The following is an 11,322-nucleotide window of genomic DNA, read 5'->3' as shown; positions in this document are numbered from 1 at the left end:
CATGCGTTACGCCCACACAGTGATGTCATCTCTGAAAAGTGGCTCTTTTTGGCCATTACTAGAATAGTCCARGCTATTCGGAATCCTTGGGACGTCTATAGCCKATTGAAGTTGAAATGTAAAACGGTTAAGMTTAGACAAAGAATAGCTCTATAATCTCTTAATACTTGCCTCCAGAGAGAGTGGACGACATTGGAAAGATGTCATTAACCTCAGTGAAGTTCTTTGCCATGCTGTTTTTAGTTAATGCAACGTTTAAGAGTGTTGGGCCAGTAACAGAAAGATCGCTGGTTTGAATCCCTGAGCCGACTAGGTGAAAAATCTGTCTTTGTGCCCTTGAGCAAGGCACTCAACCCTAATTACTCCRGTAWTTCGATTTGGATAAGAGTGTCTGCTAAATGACTAAAATGTCAATATTAGCAGTTGATTTCGAAAGAGCGCTCCTCAAAATGTAGAGTACTTATTGACACAGGAGGGTGAAAGTGCTCATGGTCTCTTCATTTTGTGGACACCATACATTTGTTGACGAGAACACAACCTTGTGTGTAGGCTACTCATCCCTGTATGTCAGGAAAAAGCACAATTCAACAAAGACGAAGTGTAACATCAAATTAAGTTTATTTTCTCTGCAGGGGATTCATTTAGGTCAAAAACAGCTAGTCTGCTCTATTATCCCCTTTCCACACATACACACACACACACACACACACACACACACACACACACACACACACACATACTGAGTCAGTGTTTGACTGTGTGGGTATACGTGTGTATGTGTTAGCCACATTCAGAGCTTCCATATTCAACCTACCAGGGGTGATAGGTACTTTTTGTGGTCAGCGCAGGCTGCAAAAGCCCATGTTGCTGCCCACCTTCTTTAGCAGTGGGTTTCTGAGAAGCTCTTCTTCTTACTGTAATTGGTGTGCTGGTTTACTGTGCAGGGGTTGACCTCCCAACTTCCAAGTTTAATCGTTTGTTATATCTTGTGCCATGCTTTTATGTAAAAGGATTACTGTTGTGGACATTTCCATTCCTAATGCAAATCAACCATGTACATTATTTACATGTAATTGTCATTCATAATCCACACATAACAGGACATAGCCATTAGTTTTGGGGGGGTTTGTTTGTCTGTTTAMGCATGTGTGTGTGTGTGCATGCGAGAGAGGAAGAGAGAGATGAAGAAACAGAAAGTCACAGAAACCATCTTCAACAGGAAATGATGACTTCCTGCTAAGTGACAGCTTGGCCCCACTCTGCACTACTCTCTTGTATAACCTCTCACTGCCTCCCATCCTTTAAACACAGCAGAAAACCTTCAGCCACACAGCCTCAGCAGAGAAGGCTATTTGGCTGTTCATCCACCTCAACCATGATGCCAAGCCAGGATGGGTTGTCCACAACCGGTGACAACCTGCTGCAACCTCCCGATCAGGCAAGTACRAAACTTTGTCATGTTACAAATAAGTTCATTTAATACAGCGAGGTCCAAAAGTATTTTGAGAGTGATAATTTTGTTGTTGTTTTGGCTCTGAACATTTGGATTTCATATCGAATGAACCGTTTACAAATTACAGCAGTTTTTGTACATAGTCCCCCCGTTTTAGGGAACCAAAAGTATTTGGACAAATTCACTTCTATTGTATTAAAGTAGTGAAAGGTTTAGTATTAGTAGAATTTGTCCAAATACTTTTGGTTCCCTAAAAAGGGGGACTATGTACAAAAAGTGTTGTAATTTCAACGGTTCAGCCAATATGGATGAAAATACCCTKAAATTAAAGCTGACTATCTGCACTTTAACCTCATAGTCATTGTATCATTTCATATCCAAAGTGCTGGAATACAYAGKCAAAACAACAACAAATGTCGCTGTCCAAATATTTCTGGACCTCACTGTATGTTTTTTCTCATTTGTCTGTAATAAGCAACGAAATAAATCCAAGGCATTCCTATTCTGTGAAACACATTCATCGTATTGGTATTGGCCCAATTTATTAGGAAGGGGTTCAATTACATGTTGGCACTATGGACATCATTAGGTTCCAATGTGTGTGTTGGGCGTTTAATGTTCTCTCAGATAACAGTCTGGGATGATGGCCTCAAAAAAAAAACGGATGCTGAGGTCAAAAATCGGTTTGCGAAACTTCATTTTCACCATCAGTGAAATGCTCTTCTGTTTTGAGTGACTTGAACATATCTTTGTATTGAGACGAAAATGTGTCATGATCATTGATGTTTTGATAAGACTTAACTGACTGTTGTCTATTATGAATGTACTCGTTCTGTGAGTGTTACATGCAGTCCATTTGGTATTTTAAGATAAGATCCCACTTGGCTAAAAATTGGTTCAATCAACGTTGTTTCCACATCAACAAAAAATGTGATGACATTGAATCAACATGGAAAACTCATTGGATTTTAAAAAGTCCTCAACGTAAGGGAATTTCATATTTTTCCCCAAAACTTTTAACCTAAATCTAATGACATTGTGACAATTTTGGTTGATTTCACGTTGAATTAGTTAGTTAACAACTCAACCAAATGTCAATCAAGACTAGACGTTGAAATGATGTCTGTGCCCAGTGGGATGTGACCATGAATCATACTTCGGCGTGATCAMTGTTTCGGAAATCAGATGACACCGAGGGAGGTGTTTTCACTTCTCATAGAAGAACCACAGACGAGAAATCCATTGTTTTGATACCCGCGTGTGTCTGTGCGTGTGTGTATATGTGTATGCATTCCTGTATCATCTGTTTCCTTGTCAGATCTTTCTTATCCTGTCCTATGTTTGTTGTTCTGAAACTGGAGACGAGTAGTTTCCCTATCGCCTCACATGAGGAAGTCCCTGACCTAACTAGTGTCACCCTGCTATTTGCATGAGATTTTTCCACATTAAAAACACAGACATTTCTCAAGCTCCCCACTGTTGCATAATTGATATGTCACAGCAAGTACCGTCGGCGCGTCTATAGTGTAGGGCCACGGGTTTCCTGACCACCAGTGGCTAAACTGGATTGTTTCTCTTCCACATACAGGCTCGTGGCTCAACCAGGAACAGACCGAGACAGGTACAGTGAGCAGAACCTCTCCACTTCAACGGCATATTTTAAATATGCCCGAAATATGAATGARATTTTGCTATACCTGCTTCCCACAACCAAGGGTTACTGTATAAAGGTATTGTGTGTAACTGCCCTCCCCAGAGCTCCCCTGCCCGTAAACTGGGGATGACCAGGAGACAGAAGGACAGGAGGGTAGGTCCTGCTCCTATTTTCTCCACATAAGAACTAGTGTTGTTAAGCAGTATGAGCCTAAGCCTGATGCAATCAATATCATAATCAATGATGTCTTGTTTGTATCTGCCATTATCAAATAAACTATTAAGTAGGCTCGTACACAATAACTTCACGAACTGTGACTTTGTGATTAAGGCACTTCCTGAATTAAGAACCCACAGTAGATAACAGGATGGATGTACTTTCAGGACTTTAAAGAGAATGAGAACCCAGAAGAGAAGGAGCAAAGACATAAGGAGCAAGAGGTATCATCGCTGTACACGCTTAAAGAATTCTGTTTGTTTCTATAGGCTTTTTAGAGGTATCATCGCTGTAACGCTTAAGAATTCTGTTGTTTTCATAGGCTTTTTTAGAGTATCAATCGCTGTAACGCTTAAGAATTCTGTTTGTTTTTCATAGGCTTTTTAGAGGTATCATCGCTGTAACGCTTAAGAATTCTGTTTGTTTTTCATAGGCTTTTTAGAGGTATCAATCGCTGTAACGCTTAAGAATTTGTTTGTTTTCATAGGCTTTTTAGAGGTATCATCGCTGTAACGCTTAAGAATTCTGTTTGTTTTCATAGGCTTTTTAGAGGTCATCATGCTGTAAACGCTTAAGAATTCTGTTGTTTTCAATAGGCTTTTTAGAGGTATCATCGCTGTAACGCTTAAGAATTCTGTTTTGTTTTCATAGGCTTTTAAGAGGTATCATCGCTGTAACCCTTAACGAATTCTTTTGTTCATAGGCTTTTAGAGGTATCATCGCTGTAACGCTTAAGAATTCTGTTGTTTTTCATAGGCTTTTTAGAGGTATCATCGCTGTAACGCTTAAGAAATTCTGTTTGTTTTCATAGGCTTTTTAGAGGTATCATCGCTGTAACGCTTAAGAATTCTGTTTGTTTTCATAGGACTTTTTAGAGGTTCATCGCTGTAAGCTTAAGAATTCTGTTTGTTTTCATAGGCTTTTTAGAGGTATCATCGCTGTAACGCTTAAGAAATTCTGTTTGTTTTCATAGGCTTTTTAGAGGAATCATCGCTGGTAACAGAAGAATTCTGCTTGTTTCACATAGACTTTTTAGAGGTATCATCCTGTAAACAGAAGAATTATGCTTGTTTCATAGACTTTTTAAGAGGTATCATACCTGTACAGAAGAATTATGCTTGTTCATAGACTTTTTAAGAGGTATCATCCACTGTAACAGAAGAATTCTGCTTGTTTCATAGACTTTTTTAGCTATAGGAGGTGGCACATTAGTATGTCGTTTAAGAGACCCTATTAAAGGTTGATGTTTGTTGCCCCCTCCCCCCCCCAGCTCAACCGCTGTATAAAGAAGCTGTTGTACACCATCATCCATAAGCTGGGGAAGCCAGCCTCGCAGCAGAGTCTTCACTGATAACCAGCTGCACCAATACATCCAGAGAGGTGGACAAGCCAAACAGCTCTCCAACTACTCTATTTAACACCATCTCCCCGACATGACATCTACGAACAATCTCAACTAACTCTATCCTAACCATCTCACAGACATGACATCTAACCGAACAATCTCAACTAATTCTATCCTAACCATCTCACAGACATGACATCTAACCGAACACTCTCAACTTACTGTATCCTAAATCTCTCTCTCTGACCAAATGTGTTCTGATTATTTTATTGTCCAAATACTAATACAGTACCTTGTTGCTATCAAACTACCCCTCCCCTCCCCCTTCAGGCTTTCTCTATGGCAGAGGATGAACACCAGAGTCTGACAGAGAGGGTCCAGGACACAGAGGTGTGTAAGCAGAGGAGTTTCATACTTCTAGGAGAAGCCATTTGACCCAGCAGTATTTACCTATACAGTATCTAAGGGGGTTATGTCCACAGGAGGTTGGTGGCATCTTAATTGGGGACAAAGGGCCTGTGGTAATGACTGGAACGGAATCAGTGGAATGGTATCAAATACATCTAACACATGGTTTCCAGTAGTTTGATACCATTKCATTTGCTCCGTTCCAGTCATTATTATGAGCCGTCCTCCCCTCAGCAGCCTCCACTGGTTCTGTCATACAAAGTCTGAGTCTTGTCCACAGCCTCCAGTCTACTGTCTGATGGCCACTGTGAAGGAAGCCAAGGGCATCCTGGGAAAAGACGTCAGTGGTACGTCATACTTCAGATCTGTGAACACAATCAAATGTACTTCAACTATTTTGATTATCTGAAGGTGGCCAAGAGAGTCCTGGATTTAGGTTGGTCCGTTTAGGAACCACAGATCTAGCAGTTGTGGTCTGTGAATCCTCCGGTGTGTTATGTTGRCCCCAGGTTTCAGTGACCCATACTGCTTGCTGACCATCCTGGAGGATGAGAAGGAGAGCAAGACACGACGGTCCAGATCTAAACCCCGTAAAGCCGTGGTGAAAGACGCCGTCTCAGACGAGGAGGTTTACACGACAGAAACCAAGAAACAGACCCTCAACCCCATCTGGAACCAGACCTTCGTACTGTGCGTGAAGGAACGTTTAGATAGAACATAGAACCTATTTTGGTATTTTATTACGATCCCCATTAACTGTTGCAAAAGCAGCAGCTACACTTCCTGGGGTCCACACAGAACATGAAACATGACATAATACAGAACGTTAATAGACAAGAACAGCTCAAGGACAGAACTACATAAATTAAAAAATGACACAAGTAGCCTACATATCAATACATACACACAAACTATCTAGGTCAAATAGGGGAGAGGTGTTGTGCCGTGAGGTGTTGCACTATCTGTTACATACATAGAACACACCTATGAGTTTACGTTACATAAGGTGCCTTGAAATAGCCTGGTCCCAGATCATTTTGTACTTCCTTGAACGTCCTGATAGCCCTGATCCCAGATCAGTTTGTACCGCCTTGAACGTCCTGATAGCCTGGTCCCAGATCAGTTTGTACCGCCTTGAACGTCCTGATAGCCTGGTCCCAGATCAGTTTGTACTGCCTTGAACGTCCTGATTAGCCTGATCCAGACAAGTTTGTATCGCCTTGAACGTCCTGATAGCCTGATCCCAGATCAGTTGTCCGCCTTGAACGTCCTGATAGCCTGGTCAGATCAGTTTGTACCGCCTTGAACGTCCTGATAGCCTGGTCCCAGATCAGTTTGTACGCGCTTGAACGTCCTGATACCTGGTCCCAGATCAGTTTGTACCGCTTGAACGTCCTGAATGCCTGGTCCCGATCAGGTTTGTACTTCCCTTGAACGTCCTGATAGCTGGTCCCAGATCAGTTTGTACCGCCTTGAACGTCTGATAGCCTGGTCCCAGATCAGTTTGTACGCCTTGAACGTCCTGATAATAGAAACAACTGAAGCTACTCATGTTTGTATTTCAGTTTATTATTATTATTTTAGGTGGTAGATCAGCTTTAATAGTGCAGATAGATTGTGGCTTCTATCAATGTAATGTGTCTGCATCATTTCCAATTCCCCCATTTTTTGTAAATATATATATTATTTTAAATATATTAAGTGTCTTTCATGAGAGTTATATAACCTCTCTCTACCTGGGCTGGTAGGGAGTTTGAAGAACTGCCGGGGCAAGCTTCCACATGGAGATGTGGTGAGTAACCAGTAGTCTACTGTTGGTAGTCGGTTGAAGGAAAAGAAACCAACAGAAAATCTTTTTCCATATTAATGTCTGATCAATCTCTCTCTCGTAGGGACAGGGATGAGGAGGTGTCTCTGGCACAGAAGCTTGAAGAGATCAGAACAACCTTCCATGGACTGAGGAGGTAGAACTCACTCACTCACTCACTCACTACTCACTCACCACTAGCACACACTCACTCACACACACACACACACAACACACACACACACACACACACACACCACACACACACACCACACACACCACACACACACCACACAACACCACACACACACACCACACACACCACACACACACACACACACACACAACACACACACACACACACACACACGACACACACACACACACACACACACCACACACACACACAACACACCCACACCACACATACACACATCACCCAACACACACACACACTTGTACACACATCACACACACACACACAAGCACACAACACACACACAGGAACACACACACACACACACACACACAACACACAACACACACACCACCACACACATCACACACCCACACACACACCACACAACACACTCACAACACCACACACACAGACACACAACACACACACAACACACACACACACACCATCTCAACACACACACACGGACACATCACACACACAGCACACAGCACCACACACAACACACACACACACATACACACACACACACAGCCACAACACAACCCACCACCAACACCACACACCCATTCCCAAGCTGTGATTTGGGTTTATGTTCCCATTCGGAGATGAATAACAGATGCTAAGAAATTAAAAGGCCAGGATGATTTCTTGGGAAACATTGTTCTGAGACGAAGGTAAGAAGCAGATTTCTACACCCATACACTCACCCACCATGAACGCTCACCCACCATGAGCTCACCACCATAGACGCTCACCCCCAGGCATCGCTCCACCACGGACGCTCACCCACCATGACGCTGCACCCACCAGGACGCTCCACACCACCAGGACACGCTCACCCACCAGGAGCTCACTCCACCAGGACGCTCACCCTACCAATGACGCTCATTCCACCATGACGCTCACCAACAGGACGCTCACCACCATGACTCACCCATGACGCTCACGCCACCAGGGCTCCCCCAGACGCCCACCCCATGACGCTCACCCACCAGGACGCTACCACCAGGACGCTCATCAAGTTATGCTCCGAATTTTTTTTTGTGTTGTGTTGTGTGTGTGTGTGTGTGTGTGTGTGTGTGTGTGTGTGTGTGTGTGTGTTGTGTGTGTGTGTGTGGTGTGTGTGCGTGTGCGTGTGTGTGTGTTGTGTAGGACCTGAATTGTACAGAGGATAACTGGTATGTTCTGGAGCGAGAACAGAGACGTATCCAGATCGGGGCCAGTTGTCATCTGCCAGCTCAAATTCACCCACAAAAGGTATTGAGCTCAAGTCCCTCTACAACTCTTTAAGTAGCAGAATATGTTTACAACATAATGTAATGAACATAAACAACCAATGTCAATTTAAATATATGGCCAGACTGATGAGCAAACGCCCAAAGAGCAGGGTGGTTTTTCTCTAACAGAAACTGTGAGATATGTGGGATTTAACAATAAGAGAGAGTTGATCTAGTTTGTGATTCTACTGGATGACGAAGACACACACTCATTACAATATGCTTCTCTGTGACAGAGAGACGGGACATTGAGTGCAGGTCGTAGTGCCTACGTCAACTACTTGTGGGATCCTACAGCAGTTTGGCCAGTCACACATCTCTAAGCAACAGGTAACAGTTTGTCCAGTCACACATCTCTAAGCAACAGGTAACAGTTTGTCCAGTCACACATCTCTAAGCAACAGGTAATAAACAGTTCAGTTTGAACATCTGACAGTCATACATGCACATCTAGTGGTTCATCTGTGAAGGCAATACATCCTATCTCTCCCCCAGGGTAGTGTACATCTAGTGGTTCATCTGTGAAGGCAATACACCTATCTCTCCCCCAGGGTAGTGTACATCTAGTGGTTCATCTGTGAAGGCAATACACCTCTCTCTCCCCCAGGGTAGTGGTCCGTGGAAAGGAGACTTGTGTGGGGAAGGACAGACCCTGTTGGAACTATACGCCACTCAGAATGACCTCTCACCTTTCCTGCAGGATCTGGCGTAAGTACCACACACTCAACACACACACACACACACACACACGCACACACTCACGTACACGTTGACATATGTCTTACAGGAAGTGGGTGGCCTACAGTAAACTTTACCAGAGTTTAGAGGTGGACTCCTCACTGCTGCTGCAGCAGCTGACRAGTATAGAGTACCACTGGCACCAACAGGAGCTGCCCTACCAACAGGTAAAACAGGCCTTCCTTTCCTTATTTGGCATATTATACCCTGTATATTATTTTCTAATGACGTAAACACATTGACATATGTGCAGAAACAGGAGCTAGGGGACTCTCTCCATGGTTTCCTGCAGTACGGACTGTGTCTCGTGGCCAAATACAGAGACATATTTCCCCCAACGCAGGACGCTAACCCTCGCCTACATACACTACTCAGGTACCCACACACACACACCCTGCTGCGAGTGTGTGTGTGTGTGTGTGTGTGTGTGTGTGTGTGTGTGTGTGTGTGTGTGTGTGTGTGTGTGNNNGTGCGTGCGTGCGTGCGTGCGTGCGTGCGTCTGTGTGTCATATAGTATGTGTTTAAAACAGATCTACTGAACAAACTGTGTGTTTTAGAATCCTGTCTCAGATATGTAAGACGCGGGCGTTTCAGAAACTGAACCCGGCTCAGTTTGACCTGCACGACGAGGTCAATGACGCGGTGCATGTGAGTACATATCGAAAGACCACTTTAAAGACTACAGTTAATATTGTATGTACTATCGGTTAAACGATCCACAGAGCTATGTTACTCTGTTCGACTGAAAGTCTTTTGTTTTCCTCAGTCTGGTACACAGGAGTGGTTCTCCATTAAGAAGGGGTTACACCAGCCCATGACCAAGGTAGGCTGCAGACAAGCAAAGAGACCCCTCCCATATATCACTTTCAAAGCACATCAAGCATTTATTTACCCACATTCTGTAACTTTATCTCTCTTTCCATCCCCACCCTTCTCTTCCTCCCCCTCCCAGGACCTGACAGAGACACCGTGAGTGCCTCTCTAGGCATGATAGGTGAAGTTACCAGGAGGACAATCAAGCAAACAAGACTGCTGGAATAAAGTGTTGTCAGGTAGGAGACGACACCCACAGAACGACTGTATGGAGGGAGATCATCATTAGAGTGTGTTGATCAGGTAGGAGACAGACGACCCACAGAACGACTGTATGGAGGGAAATCAATTAGAGGGTTTTACAGGTAGAGACAGACACGCACAGAACGACTGTATGGAGGGAATCACATTAGAGGGTTTAATCTAGGTAGGAGACAGACGACCGCACAGAACGACTGTTATGGAGGGAGATCACATTAGAGTGTTTGTCAGGTAGGAGACAGACGACCAACACAGAACGACTGTATGGAGGAGATCACCATTAGAGGGTTTATGAAGGTAGGAGGACAGACACCGCACAGAACGACTGTATGGGGGGAGATCACATTTAGAGGGTTTATCAGGTAGGAGACAGACGACCGCACAGAACGACTGTATGGAGGGAGATCACGATTAGAGGGTTTATCAGGGTAGGAGAACAGACGACCGCACAGAACGACTGTATGGAGGGAGATCACATTAGAGGGTTTATCAGGTAGGAGACAGACGGACCGCACAGACGAAACTGTATGGAGGGAGATCACATTAGAGGGGTTTATCAGGTAGGAGACAGACGACCACAGAGAACGGACTGTATGGAGGGAGATCACATTAGAGGTTTATCAGGTAGGAGACAGACGAACGCACAGAACGACTGTATGGAGGGAGATCACATTATCTGGTCTTGAATACAGAAAGGTCTCTGACTGTTAATTCACATGAATGGACACTTGAAAGGGTTTCTCTCTCTCTGTGTAGTGCTGTGCAGGCTGATGTGTTCACTATAGTGCTACCAAAGCTGGACTTCCTGGTAAGTGGGCTGTGAAAGTAACGCAATTAACTCCCCTACTCTCTACTCCCTCTGCCACTGTGAACTTCACTGCTGTCTCGTTCTCTTCCCTCTGTCTCTGTGTCTCTCTGTGCTCTCTCTGTCATCTTCGCTCTCGCTCAAGTTGGCGGGGAGGTGAGGACACCTAAACCAAATTGAGGGTAGATGGAGCAGAGTCTAGCCAATGGCTTTTCCCCTCTACCCTGAGTCTACAGGCCATCCCAAAGACAGGCCTTACTACAGAAAAGGTCAGAGGTTACTCCCTTATACACATACTCAGTAGCAACGAACCCTGTTAGCTGTATGCATGCGGCCGCACTCA

At 44.2% G+C, this 11,322-nt stretch overlaps 1 protein-coding gene across 1 annotated transcript in view; it reads left to right on the top strand.

The window, feature by feature from the left end:
• The first annotated feature begins 1,276 nt into the window (after positions 1-1,276).
• Positions 1,277-11,322, top strand: part of LOC111977500 (protein unc-13 homolog D-like) — a 30,045-nt gene continuing 19,999 nt past the window's right edge. The window contains 26 exon segments of the mRNA XM_070448213.1: positions 1,277-1,438; positions 3,042-3,074; positions 3,210-3,260; positions 3,491-3,547; positions 4,594-4,656; positions 4,658-4,711; positions 4,999-5,058; positions 5,357-5,423; positions 5,586-5,766; positions 6,825-6,846; positions 6,849-6,868; positions 6,969-7,040; positions 7,691-7,758; positions 8,236-8,274; positions 8,277-8,314; positions 8,317-8,342; positions 8,601-8,643; positions 8,645-8,692; positions 8,970-9,070; positions 9,150-9,267; positions 9,354-9,475; positions 9,658-9,748; positions 9,867-9,923; positions 10,053-10,069; positions 10,931-10,982; positions 11,125-11,135. Of these exon segments, the coding sequence (XP_070304314.1) occupies positions 1,376-1,438; positions 3,042-3,074; positions 3,210-3,260; positions 3,491-3,547; positions 4,594-4,656; positions 4,658-4,711; positions 4,999-5,058; positions 5,357-5,423; positions 5,586-5,766; positions 6,825-6,846; positions 6,849-6,868; positions 6,969-7,040; positions 7,691-7,758; positions 8,236-8,274; positions 8,277-8,314; positions 8,317-8,342; positions 8,601-8,643; positions 8,645-8,692; positions 8,970-9,070; positions 9,150-9,267; positions 9,354-9,475; positions 9,658-9,748; positions 9,867-9,923; positions 10,053-10,069; positions 10,931-10,982; positions 11,125-11,135 (1,574 nt within the window). The 5' untranslated portion in view covers positions 1,277-1,375.

The sequence above is a fragment of the Salvelinus sp. IW2-2015 genome, linkage group LG18 (genome assembly GCF_002910315.2).
Source record: "Salvelinus sp. IW2-2015 linkage group LG18, ASM291031v2, whole genome shotgun sequence".
NCBI lineage: Eukaryota > Metazoa > Chordata > Actinopteri > Salmoniformes > Salmonidae > Salvelinus > Salvelinus sp. IW2-2015.
The sequence above is the reverse complement of the archived record's forward strand: the minus strand, read 5'-3'. Positions and strand labels throughout refer to the sequence as shown.